Source organism: Marmota marmota, unplaced genomic scaffold (genome assembly GCF_001458135.2).
Source record: "Marmota marmota marmota unplaced genomic scaffold, marMar, whole genome shotgun sequence".
Lineage (NCBI taxonomy): Eukaryota > Metazoa > Chordata > Mammalia > Rodentia > Sciuridae > Marmota > Marmota marmota.
Genome location: NW_026000005.1, coordinates 47,031,755 through 47,058,649, shown reverse-complemented (window position 1 = coordinate 47,058,649; position 26,895 = coordinate 47,031,755). Strand labels below are relative to the sequence as shown.

The 26,895-nt window shown below is 40.2% G+C and overlaps 1 protein-coding gene across 11 annotated transcripts in view; it reads right to left on the bottom strand.

The window, feature by feature from the left end:
* Dis3l2 (DIS3 like 3'-5' exoribonuclease 2) overlaps positions 1 to 26,895 on the bottom strand; it is a 336,218-nt gene that overhangs the window by 105,815 nt on the left and 203,508 nt on the right. For 9 of the 11 annotated variants that reach the window (XM_015481549.2, XM_048808736.1, XM_015481548.2 and 6 more), the window contains one exon: positions 21,860 to 21,939. The exons of 1 other annotated variant lie outside the window; for it this stretch is intronic. In XM_015481549.2, the coding sequence (XP_015337035.1) occupies positions 21,860 to 21,939 (80 nt within the window). Of the gene's footprint in view, positions 1 to 6,670; positions 6,709 to 21,820; positions 21,824 to 21,859; positions 21,940 to 26,895 lie in introns of those variants that run through there. One more of the 11 variants, XM_048808738.1, reaches the window with a different exon arrangement.

The window sequence follows — 26,895 nt, the reverse complement described above, 5'->3', positions numbered from 1 at the left end:
TTTTTTTTTTTTTTTTTTGAGACAGGGTGTCACTAAGTTGCCCAGGCTGACCTTACACTTATAATCTTCCTGCCTTAGCCTCCCCACCATGCCCAGTTCTCTTTTACTTTTTTAAAATAAACTCCACTGAGACCTAAAACACATATTATGGAAACCTGAAGCATACAGCTCAATCAATGTTACAAAGTGAAAATACTTAGCATCCAATTCAAAAAAACAGAACATAACTTAGCATCCAATTAAAAAAAAAAAAAAAAACAGAACATAAACAGAATTCCAGAAGCCTTTCTCATGCCTCCCCCCAGCCTTTATCCTACCAAAGAGAACTACTTTTCTGACCTCTATATAATCTACAATTATAGATCAATTTTGCCTTTCTTTACACTTTACACAGTAGATCCATACAGTATGTATGTATTATTATTTGGAGGGAGAGTCTGCTTCTTTTGCTCAATATAATGTTTCTGGGCACATCCATATCGTGTTTTGAAGCTATATATTAATCCACTGTAAGCATATACTGTAATTTATTCATTTTAATTGTGATTCATGCTTGGTTATTTTCAGTTTTTTGCTATCATAGATAATGTTGCTTCAAACATTCTTATACATATGGGCTCATTTATGTTAAGTATATACCTAAAATTGAAAGTGGTGGGTCATGGAATATAAATATGCTCAGCTTGATTACACACCATACAATGGTTCCCCCAAAAGGGACTTACACCAACTTACACTCCCACTAGCCTCATAAGACAGCTCTAACAGCTCCATACCCTCACAATCATTTAATAATGGCAGCCTTAAAAAAATGTTATTCTAGTGGGAACACATAGTATTATCTTACTGTGGTTTTAATTTCCACTTTCCCTGTGGATTAATGATGCTGAGCACCTTCTCATCAACTTTCTTTTATGAAGTGCCTGTTCAAGTGTCTATGTATTATTAATAGGAGTCTTTTGCTGGACATATTTATTATAATATCTTCTGCCATTCTGTGGCTTGCTTTTTCAACAATTTTAATGGGATCTCTTATAAATAAAAGTTCTTAATTCTAATAAAATCTAATTTGTTGATCTTTTCCTTTAAGGACCATGCTTCTTGTTCTTTGCTGAAGGAATGTTTCCTTGCCCTAAGGTTATCTGGTTATCATTCTCATACAGTCTTCTTGAAGTGTTCATGTTTCTCTTTTACACTCAGATCTACGAGTCACATGGAATTTATTTTTATGTGTGCTATGAAGTAGGGGTTAAGATCCAACTCCCTCCCCAATATGGATATCCAATCAATCTAGTACCATTTATTGATGAAAAACATTTTTTTTCCTATCTACACTGCAGTTGATGTCTTTGCTGAAAACCGTATAATACATTGGTGGTGGTATGAATGTGGGTTTCTTTCTGGATTTCTATTTTGCTCCAGCCTTGACTTCTGAACATTAACTCAACATTTATTATTCCAGCCTAACCCTTCCTACAATTCCAGGTCAATTTTAATCTTCCTGTGTTTATATTAATAACTTTCACTGAGCACTTATTGTCTGGTGCAGTTCTAAGTACCAGGGCTTATATTGTTTAATATTGCCAGCGATTCTGAGTTAGACATTATTATCCTTGCTCTATAGACCTGATAAGATAAGGCACAGAGAAGCTAATCCTTTCCTCTGAAATATGAACTCTGTCCCTTCTCATTTTTGTTGTCACATCATCTACTTTTGTGGAAAAGCAGCAATAGTATGTGCTACTGCTATTGCTTTTAAACCCAGGTTGTGTTTTTGCAACAGCAGGCATAAATAGGGCCTAGCTCTTTTAGCTTTTCATATGCTTATTAATTTGGAACTTGTAGATACAAAATGTATAGTTCAAATCACTATTTTATAGCCGAGGAAAGGCAAGAAACCACAGACGTGCCTAAACTTCTATGATGCAGCAGAAGCAAAGGTGAGACAAGAAAGGTGTTCTGCTCCCATTCCAGTGCTCCTCCTGGTCTACCACACTGCCTCTCCTCATGCAATGGTGTTGGATCACTAACACTTCTCAACCGGCTTCCAGGTTTACCTTGGTGCCAGATACTTGAGGATGCCTGACTGGTGGGCGCCAGATTATCTTGGCTTTAATGAGCAAAGAAACTGGAACCAATCAGCAGAGCTGGAAGCAAATGAACAGGCCAGAGTCCAGATTTGGTTTAACAAGGTGCATTGAGACATCCATGAAAAAAGAGAATTTCCAAAGCCCAGACCCCACAGAAATCAGGCTAGCGAGATTTGAATGGAACATAGGAATAAGACTTAAAGGGGTGGAGCTGTCTCTCCACTTAATCTTTCCACTTAGATCCTCTGTCCTCAAAACAGGAACTCATTGGCAAGCATCCCAGAAACCCACTTCAATGCCAGAGTCCTTGCATGACTATTCAGTTATTTGGATTTTTTGAGTCAAGGTATAATTCAGTAAAAAATGATCGTACATCAAGGAGAGTTAAAACTGTTCACTCACTAATGTCACAAATGAATGGAGAAGACATGCTCTTCCTTCTAAGTTGATAGATCTACAGAATTTTCCATTTTTCTTAACAGGCTGGTTATCAAGGGCCCAACTACGAAAATATAGTTTGTTTGAGATCAAGAACTTGGGTTGCCTGGGATTTGCCTGAGGTCAGAATGTCCTCTGACATAAGAGACTGCAAAAGGAAAAAAAAAATCAGTGTTTCAAAACCGGGATTAGAAATGACTTCACATGGAAGAGGCGTAGGAGGAACAGCATTCGAAGTGCTGGGCATCATGAAGATGTCAGAGACAAAACCCAGAAACGCATCCAAGCGGAAAATTGCCCTGAAGTGGAATTTTTCTTTTCCAAAATCTACTGAAGAGTGATTAAGGTTGCCTTTCTAAAGTACAAAGAGTAGATTTTTAAACACAGCTTTTGCTTAAATTAAGTAGTGCATGTAGATCTTCTTTTTCAGGTACATATGGAATATAGTTTCAACATCTAACAGATTAAACTTTCCTAATTCACTTTGAGTTGCCTTCCACAAAATTATGCTTAATTGTTGGAAGGGTATCCCTTTGAAACATGGCATTTAAAGATCCAGCTTATAGAAGTAGAGGAACCAGGGAGAAGAACTTAGAGGCTAAGAGAATACAGAGGACTGAGTCCAGGCTTTAACACGGAGGTGATATGTCTGGGATACAAATTCCCAAAAGCTAGAACCACTGAGGAAAAGCTGAGAAAAAAACAAGGTGAAAAGAATGGTAAAAAAGAATGATCTGACACTAAGAAAGCAAGCATGTGCCAAGTTGCATGTAGAGGGTCTAGAATATGGTCATCCCTCAATAGCCTCAGGGGACTGGCTCCAGGACCCTCACAGACACCAAAGTCTGAAGATGCCCTTATATGAAGTGTAGTATATAATCTAAATAAATCATTCTTTATACTTTCAATCATGTCTAAATTAGTTATGATACCTAATACCATGTAAATGCTATGTAAACAGCTATTACACTATACTATTTGTATTGTTTAGGGACAAGGAGAAAAAGCAATGACAAGGAGAAAAAGCCCACAAATGTTTAATACAGACAATGAAAAAAAAAAAAACTATTTTCAATCTGCAGTTCATTGAATTGCTAGATGGGGAAACTGCTGGAATATACAAAGGCTGCATACAGATATGCATAACTGACCACCTGGGCCCTCCTTCAAGTCATGTCAGGGCAGAACTTTCAGTTGGTCCACACAGAAGGCTGAGGTGCTTGAAGACTCTGATGGTAAAGCCTGTTTCGCCACCTGGTGACCTATACGACAAGCCCATGTCAATGGGTCTTGTGAAGGCCTGGGATGTATGGAACAAGAGTGGTAAAACACACCATGTGGCATTTAGGTGGTGGACAGCACAAGGTGATATAGTGGTTACTGTGATGTAGCACGGGAAGCAGCAGACAGGTCTCCTACCAGATGGTGCAACTGATGTCCTGCTTCTCTTACACTTCTCTTGCCTGACACTGCATGAACAAGACAATCCACCTGGAGTGGCTTCCAGAAACGTGCATACTCCTCTCCAAAAGGAATGCACCTCCCTATTGTTTCTCTTCCTGGGAAGGGGCAAGTCCTCAGGAGGGAAGTGTAAAATGCAAAAAGGCAGCCCAACATCCCTCTCAGAACCTCTTAAGCTTCCAACTTTTGAGGAGAAGATGTTGAGATGTGAGTTCTTGGGCAATGTGTACAGTGTAGGGGCAGATCAGGGCCAGGCTTTCTGCTCCTCTCTGCTTATTTCTTGTTGCTAGCTTCTAGTCTTTAGTAAACTCCTGTTTGAAAATTATAATCTGTTTTTAGTTGTGCTTTAAGTACTAAGCAAAGGATTATGGGATCACACGTTGAGCAAAATGCTAACAAGTGCTGTCAGTTCCTCTGGTCAGCAAACAAGAGTGGATGGATGTCTGGAACACCCCTGTGGGCCAGCCTTCTGCCAGCTGTTACCCTTTCTCATGGCCAGGCTTTTTGAGAATCTTTACTCGAGAAGGTAATTTCCTTTTTGATGACATTCTCTTGCAGGAATGGCCTCTGAGACCACCTTGGCTAGCTAGTAGGACAGCACAAGGAAAATTCTAAAGAACTAAGCAGCTCCAACATAGTTTAACAAAAAAGTAAGAAGAGTAGAAACCATAAGTCCTAAGAAAAGGAATCTTCTGTATTCTGTGTGAAAGGCAATGACAGTAAATTCATCCTTTAAAACATTAACAGAAGATATGACATCAAATATATTCTGATTTATGCATTCATCTGGCCACTAATCTTTGAATGGAAGGGGAAAAAAAGGTAATTTGATACTTCCAAACATTAATTTTTGTTAATCCGGCAGATGTATAATAAGAAAACTATTTAAAATTTCTAAATGTACTGAATTTTTCTTGAGTTAAAACATTTTTATAATTACTTTAATTGCATTGTGACCTGAATATGATGTGTATATCAATGGTTTTTGAAGTGTGCTAAATGGTTCAATACAAAGTCAACATTTGCAAGTGTTTTTTGTGCCTGAGAACAATGTGTATTCTAGATCTGTTTATTAGAATCAACATCAAACATGCTGTACAATTTTTCTATAGTTTTACTCAATTTCTGGTCTGCTTGAATTATTATTTCCTGAGAACGGTATATTAAATTGACCCATGGGCTGGGGATGTGGCTCAAGCGGTAGCACGCTCGCCTGGCATGCGTGCGGCCCGGGTTCGATCCTCAGCACCACATACAAACAAAGATGTTGTGTCCGCCGAATACTAAAATAAATAAATAAATATTTTAAAAAAAAATTGACCCACAATGATGATAACTTTATCAATTTGTGTATATTTTGTCAAGTGTTATTTTATATATTTTGAAGCTAATTGTTTGTTATTTTTTTTCTTGATGAACTGGCCCTTTTAATCATAATTCAGTGCCTCTCTTTATATTTAGTACTGTTTTCTATCTTAAGATCTGTTTGTCAGAGGCTGGGTTGTAACTCAGTGGTAGAGTGCTTGCCTAGCATGTATGAAGCCCTGGGTTTGATTCTCAGTACCACATATAAATATAAAATTAAGTCCATGGCACGGGGGGGAGGGGGAAATCTGTTTATCAAACGTTAAGAAAAATATACTAGTTTTTCTTTTGCTTAGCATATTACCGGCATGTTTTTCCACCTTTTTGTCCTTTATTTTGTGTCTTCATGTTTACATGTACCCATGATAAATAGCATATAACTAGGTTGTATCTAGTCTTCACAGTCCTTACCTTTTAACTATAGAGTTAAACTGGTGGGATTATTAAATTTTCGGCACTTTAACATATGGTTTTTATTGTCCTGCTTTTATATATTCATTTTTCTCTTGTCATCCTTTTAGATTGAGGTGTTTCCCTCTCTCCACTAGTTTGGAAATTATATACCATTCTTATGTTATTATTACATATTTGAAATGTTAGTAGAAGAAACATATTATAAACATAATTTATGTGATATAAAAGAAAAATAATATAGAAGCTGAATATTAAAAGATATGTTTATATGTCTTAAAATCTGATCCAGTTAGATCCTAATATGATAAAATATTTTTCAACATTAATGGGTTTTGAAAAAAGATGTTTGGTTTGACAAATAGTAGCACACCCTGATACTAGAGAAATGAAGGTGAGATCCAATAGCTTTATGCCTGATATTTTGTGCTTAGTTGTTAAAATTTCTATTTTGGGCCAGATTTTGAAAAAAGAACTTTCTCTATGAGCTATTTTCACTATGACATGAATGAAAAGCACAGTAGGGTCTGGTTATTTGTCCATTTGTCTGGTGTACTTCTTTGGGGATATAAACAGGCATCTATTGTTAGAGTAGATAGTTCCCATGTTTTGGTTCAGTTCTTGAATTCACAGTATATGTTCATTTAGTAAATCATCTCATACCTTTCCCTATCTCTGAACATTTGTGAAGCTGATCTTGATAGGCTCAATTTTTTATCTGTTAGAGCAATTAAGAATAAAAAATAAAGTTTTATTTTACCTTTGTTTATTCCTTCTCCCATGTTCTTTCTTTCTTTATGTAGATCTGAGTTTCTGATCTATGTTATTTTCCTTTTTTCTAAAACGCTTTTTTAAAATATCTTTTCCAAGCAGGTCTACTGGCAACAAATTCCCTTATTTTTGCTTGTCTGAGGAAGTCTTTATTGCTCCTTCACTTTAAAGGCTAATTTTGCAGGATATAGGCTAACATTGGTAGCTTTCTCTGAACACTAAATATTTTTCTCCACTCTTTCTGGGGGAGGGGGCTATCTCTGATATTAACTGTAAGATGTCATCATGCCTTGGAGTTTTCAACACTTTGGGATGTCCACACTGAGCCTCCAGCAATTTGTCAATTATGGTTCATGTTTTCTACCCCAGAACTTTTTCCTGTGGTAGTTTCTGCATGTGAATCTCTGCTCTGGTAAACTGTAATCCAGCTTACAAACTAAAAGATGAACAAAATGAAATGGATTCTCTGGTCTTTCCAATCGTTGCAGCACCAATTTGCCCGTGTCATTCCCTCTCTTACAGATCTTAAAAGAGTTGTTGATTTTTCATTCTGTCCATCTTTTTGTTTGTGGTTAGGATGGAGTGGCAACATCCAAGTTCCTCATGTGTAGAATTGGAAATTGGGAGTCTAGGGTAAAATTTTAAAACTTTTTCCTGTTCTGACATCAACACTTAAAAAAATAAAATTTCTTCCAAGTGTTACTATAGTTGCATCTCACAAATTTTAATGTTATGTTTCATTATTTAAGTCAAACTATTTTCCAATCTCATGATTTCTTCTTTGATTCATCAGTTATTTAAAAGCATACTGATAAATTTCCAAATATATGAGGATTTTTCCATATATCTTAATAATAAGAGTATATTGTAGATTTTTTTAGTATCTTTTAGGTGGACATAATATCTTTATTTTATTTTTATGTGGTGCTGAGGATCGAACCCAGTGCCTCACGCATGCTAGGCGAGCACTCTACCACTGAGGCCACAACCCCAGCCCCAGGATTTTTAATTTATGTAGAAGTGAAGGTATGACAATAGTACCAAAATATAAAGGGAAAATGAAAGCAACTGATGAAAGATTCTTAAAATTGAAATGGTAGACAATGTTAAGTTAAAGAGGAACACTATAAACTCTAGACTCCAGAGCAGTGGTGCTCAATCATGCCATTTTGTACCTAAGAGGACATCTGTGAGTTTCTGGGGACATTTTTTGGTTGAGACATCTGGAAAGGGGTGCTACTGTTATCTAGTGTGTAGGGACTAGGATGCTGCTAAATATCCTTCAATCCATAGTGCAGTCCTCCACAACAAATAATTACTGGCCCAATGTGTCAACAGTGTCAAGGCTGAGGACTTCTGGTGTAGAGCAATACTAAATAAATAAATCAAAGAGATATAGCTAATATGCATATCAAGATGATACAGGATAGTACTAGTTATAATGTTAATGGATTTCTAGGATTTATTGAGGAACTCAACATATATGCACATTAGGTATACATGTGGACACTCAAGGTTACTTCACAACAGCTGCAGTCATTATTGTTGTTCATACAGGGGTAAAGTTATTAGTTGTGGGGCTGTGGTAGAGTGCTCGCCTAGCACATGCAAGGCAATGGGTTTGATCTTCAGCACCACATAAGAATAAATAAATAAAATAAAGGTATTATGTCCAATTACAACTAAGAAAAAAAATTAAAAGTTATTAGTTGATGAGCAATTTTTTAAAATTATTTATTTATTTATTTATTTTTAATTGTAGATGGACAAAATACCTTTATTTATTTTTATGTGGTGGTGAGGATCGAACCCAGTGCCTCATCCATACTAGGCAAGCACCCTACTACTGTGTTACAACCCCAGCTCTTGATCAGCAATGTCAAATGGAGGTAATATGATGTGATATTCAGCTATGAGTGTGAGGTTTCATTTTCTGTAGGAGGCTGAACAGTAGTTGCTGTAGCTGATGCATCACCAGACATCAGCCTTCCAAGCGTTGTCTTCCACAACATATTATTTTATTATTCATTTTCATTTTGTTTTATGTATGTGGGAGCAGATTTTGCAATTATAGGAGGATTTGTGCCTTGATTCCCACTATTTTCAAATTAAATACTTGACTCTATATGAGCAGAGATTCACCTTACCATTATGTTTGTGGGAGTTTCCATAACACTTCCTTGAGTTATCAGGTACACCATGAGATTCTCTGATTACTCAGGCACATTTACACCATAAAATACAGTATCAGCTATAAGCTCATTTCTCTTATAGTTGTAGTAATAATAATTTTCATAATCTGAGAAGCTTTTGCTTAAAACAAGAAGTCTGGGTAGTAAAACTCTTTATTACAAACTTACAGTTACTTCTTGGCTGAGTACTACCTTATCATACATTTGCAGAACCTAATTTATTAAAGTAAAAAAGGAAGGAATCAAATCTCCATTGTAGCTGGTTTCAAGCCAGTCCATAACCCTTATGACTTTCTGTATAAGTAAGATATTACTAAAATCATTACCTAACTTTGTCAAAGTTAATTTATAGGTAAAACCCCTGTATATCTTTATGGCACACCTCTTTCCAGAAGGATTCTGAGATACAACATCACCCATATGGAAGAACTACTTTGTTTTCATGATTATACCTTAATAATTATGTTCTTAATTAGTTCCTTAACCTGCTATATTATTTCACTTATATTTACGACTAAATTAACTTGAACAAGCACCACAGATGCTCAGGAGATGGAAACAGCATGAATAATCCTGTCAGTTGTTATTAAATTTTAATTGCTTTACTAACCTTATAAATCCTACATGTAGTAGATGAAATTAATCCACTTAACTGTAAAAACCACTGGCCATCAATGATATTGAAGCTATGATACACAAGCTATGATACACAAATTATGAAGATTTAAACCTTAATTCTTACATAGTCCACACAGTAGATGTAAAACCAGGAGAATTACAACTACCTGAAGTAGTAATCAAGTGTTATTATCAATAGAAATATCAATTCACATATTGATTTTATTCAAAGATGTGCTGCACTCATAAGCTGTCCTGTCAATAGGGCTAAGACTGAGGCAATTCCAGAATGCCTCCATCAAGCAACCACAACATGCATGTGATCATCTGCGTCACAGGCAATGCTCAGAAGTGTGTGGGTCACACCACAGCTTCATACCCACTGTTCTTGAACTAGTCCCATTAAAACACTTCAGAAACTGATCAGCATCGATATTATAATATCATTATGAAGCTATTACAACATTAACCTTTTAAATTAAAGGATGAGAATATAAATCTCTCCAAAATGAGAGGCCATAATGAGAAACATTGATATGATTACTATTATATCCATAATCCTAGAACTATTCTCTTTCAGTCAAAAATCTCGACATATCTATCCTCTAAATCAACCATCAAAAAACATTGAAACACTATAATAAAAACCTCCTTGAGAAAAAAAATGAATGAAAATCTATTTGCCTCTTTCACTATGATAACAGCATTAACTGTTATTATTCTAATCTCTCATTTCCCAACATTATATTCTCCACTTCTGAGAACTTGATTGGTGGCTGACATCTCTTTGCAACAACGATTAGCTCAACTTGTACTTAAACAAATATTACGTAATGTTAAAGGATGAAACTTATTATTAATATTAATATCACTTATTATGTTTATTGGCTCATCAAACCTACAAGGACTACTACCTCATCCATATACAACCACTCAGCTATCAATAAATTTAGGTACAGCTATTGCATTATGAAGAGGGGCAGTGTTTTTGTCAGCTTTTTTCACTGCTGTGACCAAAGACCTGACAAGAACAATTTTAAAGGAGGAAAAGTTTATTTGGGGCTCACAGTTTCAGAAGTCTCAGTCCACAGACAGCTGACTCCATTGCTCTGGGTCTAAGGTGAGGCAGAACATCAGGTCGGAAGGGTGTGGTGGAGGAAAGCAGCTCAGGGCATGGACACCAAGAAGTAGAGAGATGGCTCCGTAAACCAGGGATAAAATATATATATATATATATATATATATATATATATATATATATATATATATATATATCTCAAAGGCATGCCCCCAGAGACCCGCCTCCTCCAAATCCTACACCTGCCTACAGTTACCACCCAGATAATCTGTAGCAGTGGATTAACTTACTGATTAGGTAAGGCTCTTATAACCCTATCATTTCACCTGTGAACTTTCTTATGCTGTCTCACACATGAGCTTTGGGGGAACAGCTAGTACCAAAATCATAACAGGCAGTAATCACTGAATTTCATCAACATTAGCTACTTTCTACCTCAAGGAACACCAATTCCACTAATCCAAATATGAGTGATTATTGAGATGATCAGGCTTTTTATTCAATGTATAGTGTAGCTGTCTGATTAACAGCTGATAGTATGGCCAGCCGCCTGCTTACACACTTAGTGGAGGAATCACATTAGTGCTAATGTTCAAATCCTCTAATTAAATTTGTTATTTTGATTATACTATCACTTGAATTTGCTGTGGTTTCAATTCAAACTTACACATTTACATTCCTAATTAGTTGACACTTACATGATAATAACTAACGACCCGCCCAACTCATGCCTATAATGTAAACTAATGCAAGCCCCTAAGCACTAATAGGAATATCACCAGCTCTTCTTCTGGCATCTGGCGTAGCAACATGATTTTGCTTTCACTTAGTAACTCTAGTAGCCCTATGTTTATTAACCAACTCAACAACAATATGCTGCTAATGATGATACATGGTAGGAGAAGGCACATTTCAAGGTCACCACACATTACTTGTCCAAAAAGTATTTCAGTATGGCATAATCTATTTATTATATCAGAAGTCTTCTTTGCAGGATTTTTCTGATGCTTCTGTCACTTGAGCTTAGCCACAACCCCTGCATTAGGAGGAGTCTCAACCCACTAGAGGTCCCACTACTCAACACCTCAGTCTTAACTAGCTCGGGGAGTCTCGATTACTTGAGCCCATCCTCTCACTCAGAAACACATGAATTAAGTCCTCCTCATAGCAATTTTACTAGGAATTTATTTTACACTTCTTCAAACCTCGGAGCATTTTGAAATACCACTCATCACATTTTAATGAACATACCCTGGGCTAAAATACCCAATTCAAAAGAAGAAAAAAAGGAACAAAGAATAATATGAAACATAAGTAACAGCAACTGTATACCTTACCCAACTGTATACCTTAAATTAAATTAAGTGCAGTCTAAAACTGTGAACTAAATAGCAAAAATAGATTGGATAAAGAGAACTATAAGATATAAAATTTCAACAGAAGAACGGGGTGACTCAAAACAGAGCAGGGAGGAAGAGCATGAGAAGAAGATTACCATTAAACAGGGACGAGAGGTGGGAGGGAAAGGGAGAGAGAAGGGAAATTGCATGGAAGATGGAAGGAGACCCTTATTGTTATACAAAATTACATATAAGAGGATGTGAGGGGGAAGGGAAAAAAAAAGAGAGAGAGAGAAATGAGTTACAGTAGATGGGATAGAGAGAGGTGATGGGAGGGGAGGAGAGGGGAGGGGGGATAGGAAGGGGATAGGAAGGCAGCAGAATACAACAGACACTAGTATGGCTGTATGTATAAACGTGGCTGTATAACCAGTGTGATCCTGCAATTTGTACACGTGGGAAAAATAAGAATTCATACCCCATTTGAATCGAATGTATAATATATGATATGTCAAGATCATTGTAATGTTTTGAGCAACTAATAAAAAATGTTCTTTTGGCAACACTAAAAAAAAAAAAGAACCCATTTAAAAGTGAAAGGATGGATTATACCCTAGACCCCCCTTGATCTCAACTTCCCCATAAAATCCAATGAAGTTTACAAAAAGATAAAAGTGAAAGATTGGATTGGGAAATGATATAAAATGCACACAGTCATTAGAGAGCTGGAGTGGCTGTATTATCTCAAAGTAGATGTCGGAGATAAAAATGGCATATTTCATAGTGACAAAAAGGTAGTTGAGGCTGTGGCTCAGTGGTGGAGTACTTGCCCAGCACGGGTGAGGGCCTGGGTTCAACCCTCAGCACCACATAAACATAAATAAATAAATAAAATAAAGGTATCGACAACTAAAAAATAAATATTAAAAAGGTAGAATATCAAGAAGATACAATACTTCTAAATATGTATACACTTAATAATAGTACTTCAAAGTAAATTAGGTATAAATCAACAGAACAGGAAAAATAAATGAAATCCTAAATTATAGTTGGAAATTTCAATATTCCTTTCGCAATTAACTGATAGGGCATGTAGATAGAACATCAATACAGAAGAGTGGAACAACACTGTCCCAACTTGTCTGTGTAGACACTTACCAAACTCTGTGTTCAACAATAAATAGAAGACATTCTTTTCAAGCACACATGGAATATTTACCAAGAAAAACATACTGGGCCATAAGACAAGCTTCATTCATTTATTTAAAAGGAAGAAAATAATATGTTCTCTGACCAGAATGTATTAAATTAGCATTTATTTCATTTGGAGACGGAAAGGATACAGACAAGAGTTAAAAAAAAATGACAAGAGAAAATCAAGACATGAGTTTCTGTGGAAGGATGTAGGCATGAAAAGAGAAAAACGGAGTAGGTCATACAGGAGGCTCCTGGGGAAGAAGTGAGCCCAATTCACCAAGCTGGAGGAATAGAGAGCATACATGTAAAACAGAATTGTATGACCTGATAGGTCATGATAGACATGACAGACGAATCAAAGACTTGAATGAAGGAAAAAGTATGCCCAATTCCAAAGAAACAAACTTGTTTTAGAAGATAAAGCAGTTGGCTTGTGGGTCAGAATATATACACATAGGCAACCACAAACTTAAGGATAAAAGAACAGTGGAAATAAAAAGGGCAAGTCAAGAAATAGGAAAAGGAAGGAAAGTATGGTAGAAGAATATAGTAGGTTTTCTGGTTAGACCTGACTACACCAAACCTTTTTTTTTTAAATGCAGGGTAGTGTGCTTGATACTCAGGATGTAGAGATATCCAAGGAATGCCCTGCCCGTAGGCAAGAAGCAAAGTGAAGAATTAAATCCAGAAGTAATGACGTTTATTGCTGCTTTAGAGACATGAAGAAAATGTACTGATAGGATAAGATAGGAACAATTCATTCTTCCAGGAGAAAAGGAAAGCTCTACAGAGGTTTATCTTGATCTTGAGTAGATTTCAATAGGTGACGATGTAGGCAAGGAGGAAGGCATAGTAAAGGGACGGAAAGGAGCAAGCAGAAGCCTGGAGCAAGACCGAGTGCCGTGGATAGACACCAGTGTAGGTGTCTGTGTGGGTGGATATAAAAGTGGTACTGGGAATTAGAGAGAAGGCTCAGGACTAGACTCAAAGGGCTTTGGCATCAAAGCTTTGCTAAAAAATAAATTATAAAAAAGACCTGATATGTAGTACAAGCAGATTTCAAGCAGAAAAGGAACTGCTGATCCTTGTGTGCACAATGTAGGAAAGATAACTGAAGAACAGTGAGGGAAATAAAGAAATTATTGAAAAGGCCACACACACACACACACACACACACACACACACACACACACACAAAAAAAAAAGTCCTTAGAGGAAAAGGAATCAAATGTGACTATGGGTTACTCTTTCTTTCCTTTGTCTTTTTTAAAGAAACTTTGGTTGACTAGGTGTAGGTATGGAGAAGAAATAGGCTGAGAGGGGACCCTGTCCAGTTGGCCTCCCTGGACTCCCTCCAGCAACCCACAGCTGGACCCCTGCAGTCTGTGCTCCACATCTAGGAGGCTGAGAAGAGAAGATCTTACTACCACCTGGGCTTCACAGGGCAAAACCCAGGCACATCGGAACAGTGTGTGCCTAGCCTAGGGCTGGCAGGTCCCTGGTTACTCTCTATCCTTGCCACTATTCCCCTAGCCCCCGTAACAGAGTTTTGGTTCCTGTTCACAGAGCAAGGGGACACTGTCAGGCATAAGCACTCAGCAATGGTTGCCCATTCCTTGGGTCCTGCCTCTGTCCCAAAAGAACAGGTGTTCTTAGCCTTACTTTCTAATTAGACTCTGGGTTCATCCCTCCATCTCTTCAAGACCAATTAGCTTGCAAAGCAAGCTCTCCTTCCTATATTTTCAACCTATTTTTCTCTATCATCTCCAATTTCTTCCATCATAAACACAAAGAAAACAGCCATCTTTGACCCTGTCCTTGTGCTCTCCTATTTTCATAGCGCAGCCTCTCATTAAAATAAGTCATCTGCATTCATGGTTTCCATTTCCAGACTTTCCACCCCCTCTGCTGGACCTCTTCTAAGTCACTGACACCAGTTTCACCAAGGGCTTCCATGATACCCCGGTTGCCAAAGCCAAGAACTCTTCCCATTTCTCTTTGATTGATGTTCCCTATGGCCATTCTTATGGTTCACTGTGCTAGCCTGCTCCACCTGTCTGTCTTGCTTATCCTCTGCTTCGGGCCCAATCTCCCCCAACCTGTCTTTCAGTTGCTGCACTGGGCTACTCATTCCTGTTGTGGGGTAGCTCTTCCAGATCTCCAGGCTGGTCTTCCTCACGCCTGTGACTTTTCCCTAGGCTGTGTCCCAGGTGCCTGCACTGATAACTCCCAAATCTCCAGCCCTGACCTTTTACTTGTTGCCTAGCTAGTTCTACCTGGATGACACTCAGGCACTGCAGTGTCAACATGTCCTTACCTGAGTTACTATCTTTCCCACCACAGACAGTGGCATTATTTTCCATCCAGTACACAAGCCAGAAACCAAACATCATTCTAGAGTAATATTTCCAATAGCCAAAATGTTATTAATGTACTTCTTTTACTCATTCATTGAATAAACATTTCATAGATGCCAAATGTGGGACACACTGTGCTCTAGGCACCCAGGGTTCAACAGTGAACAAAATGATGTCCCTGTTCTATAAAGCTCACCAACCAGTCGGATAGATCCTCAAGAAGCACCTAAAACCAAGAGGGAGGGGGCAGAGACCACTGCAGGCCAGTGACTGGGTGGTCTGGAAGGGCCTCCCTGAATGACTTCTGAGCAGTGAGGGATCTGGAAGGAAGGGGACGGGAGTGAGGGAACAAACCTGCTAAAGCTGTGAGGCAGGTGTGGCTTAGTGTGCCTGTGGGCAACAGGTGAGCAATGGCTGGAGTAGGCCAGAAAGCAACAGTGGGGTATGAAGTGGGAGAGTCTGAGAGAGCAGCAGTTTAGTCCTCAGAAGGACAGGCAATCTTGGACAGCGTGGAGCAGGGAATGATCCATCTATTTCATAAGGACTGCCTTCGCTTAGCATGTGGCAAGACACTGCGATCTCTGCAGCAAGATGCCATGTCCTGCGGCCACTCTCTTCCTGCCTCCCACCTGGGTCACTGAGCCCCACTGTTCTCACCCAGGTCCCCTGCTGCCAGAGTGATCTTTCCAAACTGTGAAGGAGACTGGGACTCTCTCCTGCTTAAAGCCCTGGCTCACTCTCAAACTCCCACTCCTCCTGAGCCTGTGCACTTTTTCCTGACTTGCCACAGGATCCTTCTTCACCCCCATATTTTGGCTACACTTTCTTTTTGATTTGTTCCAGTGCCAAAGTCCCTTTATAGCTCAGGGCTCTTATTTACCTTCTTCCCTTCACCAGAAATGTCCTTTTCCCCATGCTTTGGCCTACTCTGATTTATTCTTCAAGTCTACATAGATATCACCATCCAGCCCCTATCTCAACCCCACATCTAAATAATGGATCATACTGACATTCACATGGTTAGTGTTAACTAATAGTAAACTGGGGAGGATGGGAAGCCTGTCCAGTTTCTCTAGCCACTGTACATCCAGCACAAAGCATGGTGTCTGGCTGGCCCTCAGTGCATATTTCATGAATAAATGGATGCTGCTGGGCTCCAGCTCAAATGCCTCCCCAGCCATCAACCCCAGCCCTCCAGCTGCACATGCAAAGGAGCTGGTGGCCTCATCTCTGCTTTACCAACCACTACCATCCAGCTGAACCTCATGATCTACCACCCAGTCAAACCGCTTTTTTTTTTTTGTGTGTGTGTGTGTGTATGTTTCCCTCCAAAACACCACACTTTTGTCATCCCAGGGACTTCGCAGCACTGCCCTCTGCCCGAGAAGTCCCTGCACTCTTGGGTGCTGCAAACCCCAGCACAGACTCTCAGAGGACTCATCCTGAGTGGCACAGGAATAAGGAACAAAAGGAGTGAATCAAGAGCATGGGAGTAAATGACCAGCAAACAAGCAGGGAGGGTGGCTAGGAGGTAGGACTCCATAGGGAAAGGCTGAGAACACCTTCCTGAGAAAGTGATCAATCAGATCCTAATGTGGCTCAGCCACAGCTGCCCCCCAGGCCAAAGGAAAGGCAAGTACAAAGGCTGCAGAGCAGGAAATGAAGGACTGCAGGGAAGGGGTGGGCAGTGGAGAAGGGGACAGCAGATGCCTGGGGAGAAACAGCCTAAGGTACAGAACCAGGGGCAGGGAAGGTCCTCTGGGCTGGAGGAAGAGGGAATTTCAAGCAGAAGGAGACAAAAGAGCAGAGTGCTACACCAATTAGGGGCCCTGAGGTCAGGGATAACCTGGCTCACTGGTCTTTCTAGATCCCAAAGCTCTGCTGCGTAGGGAGTAAGGAATAAGCAGACTGTAGGAGAAACAGCAGCAGGGTACACACTGCTCCTTCAAGGTCGGGGGAGAGGATGCAGCAGGTCCCTGAGCTGTGGTAGGGCTGGGGAAGGTTCAGGAGAAGGAAGGGCCTTTCCATTTGCACAGTGAGAGGAGGAATCAGAGCCAAGGGAATGGCGCTGGCACTGGGTGGCTGGCATAGCTGGGGCTGTCCTGGGGTGAGTGCCAGGCACTATCTCCTATGCAGGTGGGAGGATGCGCCTTCTTTTCTTGATTCAGATGACTGCGCTCTGTGGGAATGGGAAGTGTGCAAAGACAGGTGGACAGAGGGCTGTGCACCCTGGAGTGGGATTTCATGGTCCAGAGAGGAAAGCAGCCAGAAGAGAGGCAGGCAAGAGGGATGTGGCTGTAGATACCCAGACAGGCATGCTATCAAGACCTTGACAAACAGTGGGTTAGCTGTAAACTCTAAGCCTTAAGGATGAGTGGATTCAGATTATTCATTTTCTTCTCATTCATTCATCATTCATTTACTCGGTAGTTTTCAGCATACTCATAAAACATGCAACTATCAACTATCTAATCCCAGAACATTTTCATTACCTCAAACAGAAACCCAACCCATTAGCAGCTACTCACCCTTGCCACTCACTCATACCTGAGGCCTAGCCAGGATTACCCTTCTGTGTTCAGTGGCACAGCACACACTAGAGAACAAAACATCAGAGAAGCAAGATGATGGAGAAGTGGACTTCAATTTCCTGTAGGATCGTTGGGGGGCTGAACCAACCAAAAGCTGAATGAAGGTCTTGACTTGTGTAGCTGACAACTTCCTCTATGAGACTACAGCAAAGCAAAAATACTTGTTAACTGAACAGAATGGGTAGCTGTTATGGTTTAGATATGAGGTGTTCCCCAAATGTGAGACAATGCCAGAAAGTTTAGAGGGGAAATGACTGGGTTATGAGAGCCTTGACCTCATCAGGTCATTAATCCAGTGGAATGAATTAACTGAAGGCCTGCTGGGGAGTTACATATTTTTACCCTGGAGAGCAGAACTCTCTGCTTCCTGGTGCCCATGTTCTGAGCCACTTTCCTCCACCACACTCTTCCACCATGATGTTCTGCTGTATCTTGGATCCAGAGCAATGGAGTTAGCTGTCTAAGGACTAAGACCTCTGAAACCCTGAGCCGCAAATAAACTTTTTCTCCTCTAAAATCATTCTTGTCAAGTATTTTGGTCAGAGGAGTGAAAGAGCTGACTAAAACAGTAGCTATTACCCTAGCCCCGATTCTGACCAACAAGGAGGAACTGTTTAGGCTAGAGCCTGTAGGCCTCGATGTGCTTCAGACTTCATAAAGGCAGGAGTGAATCCATGACATGGGGAATGGACTCACACTTCAGGAGCTACAAGACATGGAAGAATATTTAGGATATTTAGCTGAGAAGCTATAGTTCAGAAGATATAAGATACCAGTTTTCTAGTATCTGAAGGGTTTTTATATGAGATACTAGATTTGTTCTACAGGGACTGCCTGATGACCACACTTGGGACTAATGGGTGAAAAATTACAGGAAGACAGCAATATTTCAGATCATCACAGGGAAAGGTTTCCTAAGAAACCTCAAGGCAGAATGGTTTGCCTTTAAGGTAGAAAGTTCAAATGCAATCTGGATATTCAATAAGTAAATGCTATGGAGGTAATTCAAAAAACAGAGAGTGATCTGACAACTGTGGCATTCCCACACTTGAGGGGTGAGGTCAACCGTGAGGTGTGTTGCAAGTGATCTGTTAAAATAATCATAAAACACTGAACTGTGGGATTTACTGTCTTAGATTCTAGGTTATCATTATAACACAACTCTTATTACTAAATATTTTCTTTGAGCAAAAATGAAATATTCCACATTGCTGGATAATGCTCATGGTAGTATAACACAACTCTTATTACTAAATATTTTCTTTGAGCAAAAATGAAATATTCCACATTGCTAGATAATGCTCATGGTAGTATTTATTCCCCTCAAGGGTATTTATAGGCTGAAAAGGGGGCAAGAATCACAGGTCAGGGACTGGCAGAATTCCTTTCAAAGCGTTGGTAGCACCCGCTCCTTGGCCTTCAAGCTGATTGCAATGTACTGGTGAACACTGGAGAACAAGTAGGCCATTGCATTTTTTGGAGTTGATCATCCACATCTTGCACTTGATAAGAGATAACGCTAAAGTCCTGGGAATACATCTGAACTCCATGGAAAAGGAGAATGAAGACTAGGTATACTCTGCATATCTGTGCATTTCATTTTTCACAACATAGTCACTTTGATGACTTCAACAGGACCAAAGAAAAGTAGAGCTTTTATATGGTATTTCTTTAAATAAGCACGGCTATAGATGATATAAGTATGCCCAGAAAACATTACTTTCTTTTTCAAACACTGAACACTTTCCTCTAAGCAAGAATTGACATAAACTGGTAACTAACGGAAACCAAACTTAGCCAACCTTACCCCAATCCAAACTGGAATTGACTTTTCACTTTTCATCTCCCTGGATAAATGGCCCTGGCAGAAACTGCTGTCACAAAGGCCAACTGTATAAGTGCCACCATAAAAACGCTTGACTGGCCACCTGAGGCCTTTCCCGAGTCTTCCCTGGCTCCTTTCCCATGTCCTTTACAGTGGCCTTGCCAAACGAACAGATGTCAACTGCCCCTCTGGAATGTGGGACGCTGAGCAGATGGAAGGTGTCTGATCACCTGGTGCAGTGGGCTACTGGGCAGCCTGTGATTTCTGGCACCTCATATTTTTTTTATTACAAAATTTTTTCATTATAAAGCTATTATTACCACATTACAAAAATTTGGAAAGTAGAGAAAAATCACTTAGGATCCCATCATCCTAATAAAATTACTGTTTGCTTACTCTTCCTCAGGGCCGCCTGCATCTGCTTAGCCCGCCGACTCTAGAAAGGACACGCAGCAGCAACACGCACAAATATGTGTCCTCAGACAGACACTGCCGAACAATATACCCTCCCACACCTGCGTGTGCTCCTCACAGGTCAATTTCCACTCGTGGGCTCCAATTCCTGTCACATTGGCTGAGACCTTGATGCCACCTTGGCTCCTTTCCTCAGCTCCAAAATCCAGGCCCATGGGCGTCTGTCATTATCTCTCCTTACATCTGTCCACCTACCTCCTGAGGATTGTGAGTGCATCTCCAGCCAGGTCTTCCTCCTCTGGAGGATGGCAGTGTGATTTGCTTACTGATTTGCTTCGCTGACTCTTCCTCCTTCCCTTTTCTTTAATTTTGCACTGCTAAATTATTTTCCTCATTTTTACTGAACTCTTGCTAAACAACATCTATGTGGCTTTCCACTGTCTGATAAAGAAAGAACATTCTTTGGTTTGCATATGTGCCCCCAATTTTTTCTTGTCATTATTTATTGTTTTTTGGAAACAATTATTTATTTATTTTTATATGGTGCTGAGGATCAAACCCAGGGCCTCACATGTGCTAGGCAAGAGCTCTTCCACTATGGCTACAATCCCAGCCCATTCCTGCCCTATCTTTTGCACTTTCCTCCACAAAGATTCTGCTGCCACACTGCTCCCTCTACATGAAGCTGTGGTGTGCAGAGTGGGTGGGGCAGGGTATAAGCCAGCTCCCTAGTATCCCCTGAAAGGTCAAGGGTTCCAGGACAGCAGAGGTGGGAAAACAGGTTATTAAACTTCTGCCATTAACAATTATAAAATTGGACAGAATAAACAAATCAACTATTTTCAAGTATCAGACTATTACCAAAGCAGAGCTGTGTTCAATGCTCTGTGGCAGACTGAAGACAGGAGGGCTGGATAGCCACCATGGGCAAGCTGTCAAAGGCTACATTAGGGCCCAGGCCATCTCTCAGAGTGACCAAAGCCACAGTTGTCAGCCAGACCCATTCTAGAGAAGCAGGAAACAGTTAGAGACTGTCAGCAGCACATCTAGGGGCATGAGGAAGGGAATTGAAGGGGCTTACCTCCTATCAGCCTGCACTTTCTCCCTCTGAGAGTCAGGTGCCCTGTTTCCTCTGTTATCATTTACAAAGACTACTGTCCTCAATCCTGCTTCTTCTTACTTAACAACATTCCAAAAGAATGTTTGAAGAGCCCCTAACTGTTTGCCTATTGCAATCAGCTGGACAGCAGGAGCAGGGAAGACCTAGCGAGAGTAAGCAGCTCAGGTCTGGACAGGCATTACTCAGGAAGATACTCCTGCTAACCACAGTGCAGTGTCTTGGGAGAGAACCCCTTCAAACTCCCTGTGCACTACAGGGCCCTCAGTCTCTCTGAACAGAGCTGCAGGGGCTTTCTTTATGGAACTCCTTACACCCAGACTGCAACTTCCTGAAGGTACTCACTGTTGCCTCTTCTAAGGCCCAAGAAGTCCTGGTGAGAAGCCATTTCTCATTCTCACCCTCACCAAAGTCACCATAGGAACACAATCTTAAGGTCACACAGCTGTGTAGGCTCAGAGGCCCAGGGCAAGTTCAGGAAGAAAATAACCCCGACCTTGCATGTTCTGCTGCCTGGAGAGCACATAGCTAGGCAATGCCCACAGATATGCAGACTGCCTGCTACCCAGAATGTTATAGAAACTTCCATCCTACCATCAGCCAGTGGCCTACAGGAGAGGGCATCATCGAGGTCTCGGGCAGTTGATGGGTCAATGGTGAAGATGCAGTCTTTTCTAGGAAAAATTTTAAGATATAATTAGTAATGGCACAAATAATAGAAACTCTTCTTCACTATAGTACAGAATTAGGAACAGTTTGTTTTGCACAGATGCTCTGTTATGTAGAGCGAAGAGGAGTTTCTATCATCTCTCTCTGAGAAGGGAGAAATTTGAGACTAAAATGTGAAACTGAGGAGAGAGAAATGGGTGAGCACCTTCCCCTTCTGTTTGGAACTGGCACTGAATTCTCCTCTACCCTGGGTGAGAATACATGTGAGCAGGTGAAGGGAGTCTGCTTCCATGAAAGGTGCTTTCCAAGAAGGGTCCTTGGCAAAAGGGCAGGTCCTTTGCTAAGTTACTCTCTGATGGTCAACTCTTATTTGGCCTTCCCTTCATCAGGGCTGATGGGAACCTGTTCTTCAAAAATCTGTTTGACATGGTTTACTCTCCTTTTCCTATCTTGACCAAATGGGTATGCCAAAGAGTAAGTTACCTGACTTGTGACACGGGTGGGGGTGATGGGTGAGAAGGACCCAAGAATAGTAAAATGCTTTGGGCGTTTAATTTAGTTAACTATAACACAATATTACTTGGAAATAGCCAAAATCAGAGGATGTGTTCATGAACAGCCAAGTACTTTACCCAAGCTCATCCTCAAACATAGCCTGTGTCCATTTATCCTCACACTACCTTACACACATCTCATGCCTAATGTGTGCAGTGCCAGGACATTCTTATACTATTTCACAGTTTCCCACACAATGCACCCCACCCAAACCATCAATTCCCAGCCTGTAAATACCTAAAGATGCTGGCAGCAGATGTCCCCAGTTCTCTGCCCAAGTTCTGTCTGGAAATTGGGGTGTTCTGCAGTAACCCCCTACTGTCCCTGCATTGCACTGCAGCACCCTCTGCTTCTATGGCCTCATCCCAAGCTCTTCCCTTTCATCTTGACTGTCACTGAAAGCCCTATCTCCTGATTCACTGGCCCTGCTGATACTGACCAGCTAGATAAGTTTTCTCCTGGAGTTGATTCTCTATTCAAAACTTCCCCAAAGCTCTCCAAGGCTGCCAAGCTGCTCCAGTGCAGCCTGCTAAGCTCTCAGGGCCTTTAAAAAAATCCACCACCCTTACTCCTCATCCCCCTCACGGCCCACTCGATGCTTACACTGCTCCTCTCACTACCACAAACCCTCAAGTCTAAGACAGCATTAATTATAAAACACACCAACAATTCAGTGATAGCTTTCCGGGGAAATAAAAACCCCACCACATTAAATATAGACACTGATTTTAATTAAGTACAGGAAAAAGAAATGCTGAAGTTGAAAAGGATGGAATCGTAAATGGCAAATATATAACCAAACTGTAATATATATAACCAAACTTCCACAAGGAAGAGAACCTAGAGACGAAAATGAAGAAAACTACTCACACATGCCACAGCTTGAATGGAACTTGAAAAATTATAGTGACAAGAGAGCAGGTCAGTGGCTGCCAGGGCCTGCCAAAGGGGTGCCTGTGCAGGGGGGTAGAACTTTGCTGATCTTGCTTGTGGTGTCTAAGATCTATCATCTTTTAAAAAAATTTTTTAATTGATTTCTTAAAAAAAATGACAGCAAAATGCATTACAATTCTTTTTTTTTTTTAATTTTTCTCACATGCTTTATTTATTTATTTATTTATTTTTGCTTTTCCCTTTTTTTTATTTTTAATTTTTTATTGTGGGTTGTTCAAAACATTACAAATTTCTTGACATATCATATTGCATTACAATTCTTATTACACATATACAGCAACATTTTTCATATCTCTGGTTGTATATAAAGTATGTTTACACCAATTTGTGTCTTCATATGTGTACTTGGGATAATGATGTTCATCACATTCCACCATCCTTGCTGACTCCCTGGCCCCTCCCTTCGCCCCCCATCCCTCTCCCCTATCTAGAGTTCGTCTATTCCTCCCATGTTCCCCCTCCCTACCCTACTATGAATCAGCTCCTTATATCAGAGAAAACATTCAGCATTTGTTTTGGGGGGATTGGCTAACTTCACTTAGCATTATAAGATCTATCATCTTAAAACTTAAAAGCGAATTAAAGGTCAAGTATACTAATTGCTAATTTTAAAATAGTTTTAAAATGTGATTTTTGAACTGAGGAAAGTAAAAATATATGTGTTAAAATGTTCATAGCATTAATCAATGGATGCTAGAACTATGGATTAATTTTTCCCTTTATGCTTTTTCATATTTAAAAAATTACTGCAATCAAGTATTCCTTTTGGAGAAAATTAACACTGTAGATAATCTTCCCTCATAAAAAAAAAAACCTGTGCATCAGAAACATAATATTGCTTATTAAGGCATTTGGCACTCTTAAAACATCTTTTTTAGACCCCTTGTCCTTAATAAAGTCAATAGCTTTAAAATTATAGATCTGGTACAATTATGTATTCACTGATACACTGAGAAGAGGCAGAAAAATATGGGTGCCACACAGAAGGAAACAAAAGCATGTAGAGAGCAGTCCCAGGAAGCGGGGGTCATCAGGGGACCACATGCACACTAAATATTTCAAGGACAGTAACACACAGTGTGGGGAACACAAGGCTGAGCCTTCAGGATTAACTAGAAATAATTTCTGTTCCACCACATAAAAGGGACTGTAAACAAGGGTGCTAGAGGAAGAGAGAAACACAGGGTCCCCTGAAAAGCACACTCCCCAGGGCTATGACCCCAGTGCCTTGAATGGAGGCTGTGACTCAGAGGTGACTGCTGAATGAATGAGTGGATGGCTGGCAACAGGAAGAGCAGGGAGGTGCCATGAATCCCCACCCCACAGCATGCAACCTGGCTCAGGTCTGCTGGGGGCCTTATATGTGGCTCACAGGGTAAGAAGGAACTGTCTGCTCCTTGCTCCTTTTTGTATCCCCCATAAAACCTAGCCAGTGTTTGTAAACACTGAGTACTCCATAAAAATACTTATGTAACCAAGAGTGAAATGTCAGGCAGGTAGTAAGACTGTTTGGGGCCTTCTTCTTTCATCATAATGACATCATAAGAAGTTGAAAGGATCCCTCTACGTCAAAATAAAAAAAGAACAGTTATCCTGGCCAGGGGGTGGGAGCCACAGTTAACTAGTTTACTTGGAGAGTTAACTAGGAAGTTCTATTTTCTTAAAATTAACTGTCTCCAGGCATTTTGAGACCTTCATTTCTATGGATACAGTGAATGGATGATAATGCCCACAAAGCCATTTCCCTTCTAAAACTTACTCAGCCATATCTGACAAGTGTTAAGTCTTCCACTGTTAGTTGGTAACAGTGAGAGGAACCTTGAGAGGAACCTCTACCCCAACTGTTTTCTGAGGAAAAAGATTATCTGACTAGCAATTCTCTACGACTTTTATTATTTTATCTGCTTTTAAACTAGAAAGATAAAAATCAAAATTAAAACTGACCTTGAGGGGCTGGGGTTATGGCTCAGTGGTAGAGCGCTTGCCTAGCATGTGTGAGGCACTGGGTTTGATTCTCAGCACCACATATAAATAAATAAACAAATAAAGGTCCATCAATAACTAATAAAAATTACACACACACACAAAAACCCTGACTTTAACAAACAGTACTCAGGAAAACTTGCTTGCTACACAGATGTGCCATCCAGACACTACACTTGATCGTGGGGTGGCACACCACAGTTCGTAGACCAGATTTAACCTGTCATCGTCGTCGTCTTCTTCTTGCTTTATTTTTTTGGAGGGTGGGGAATGTGGTACTGGGGATTGAATCCAGGGCATATTAGGCAAATACTCTGACACCACTGAGTTTCATCCCTGAATAGGTAGGATTACAGGCACGCACCATCATATCTGGCTCTGTTTTTCAAAGGCTTCTGAGCTAAGTTCAGCTTTTACATTTTTATGTGGTTGAAAAAAAATCAAAATACTATTTTGTGACACATGAAAACTGTATGAAATCAAAATTCAGTATCCATAAATAAAGGTTGATTAGAACACAGCCATGCTTTTTTGATATAATAGCACAGTTGATGGAGATAAAATGCCTAAAACATTTACCGTGTAGGAGTCTGGGGATGTAGCTCCCAAGTACAGAAAGTGTCTAACATACTCAAGACCCTGGATTAAATACCCAGCACCCCCTCCAAAAAAAAAAAAATAATATGTGGCCCTTAATATAAAGTTTGCTGGGTCCTGTTTTAGATCAAGGTTTCCAAATGGCCAGATAAATCTTTTAATTTATTAAAAATGATCTTGTCATTCAAGCAGTTTGGGACATGCTAGGCCTATTTCTAATTACAAGACTTCACAGAGCCTTTAAAATGCTGATGTCAGTAGTTCTTGCCAGACCCATTTTGCCCCCCGGCACTTTTCTGCAGCACAGCATCTCCCTGAATGAAGCAATGTTCACCCCTAGAGAAGCGATGGTCTGCACTGGGACACCCTATACACTGGCTTTGCCACCATGTCTACCCCAAGGGACACCAAAGGACGCCAACTAAGTGGTTATGCCACCTACTGCAGGAAAGCTCATGAAAACAAGGAACATCTGATCACCTGGTGTTTTTCCATGAGCACTTACGGGGCAAGCTGGCACAATGCGAGGAAACTCTTCTCCTAAGTGGACGGCCTACATCTTACAGATGTATGAATTTTGTCCTTAAGTTTCTTTTTGCTCTGGCCACTGGGAAACTCAGAAAGACACTCATAACTTGTCTCAAGAAGATATCACTTGTAGGTTGAACTTTATGAACCAACTTTTACCTAATGATCCTACTCAAAGATGTCTTTTGCCCCATTTCCTAATTTTAAGAAAACCACTGCATGATATGTAATATTTGCAAATGGCCTGAAGCCTTTTTTTGGGGGGGGGCGGGAAGCAGCATATAAACAAATACATATGTACAGCATTTCAAAATCATGTATTGAGGGGATGTTGGAAGAAAGAG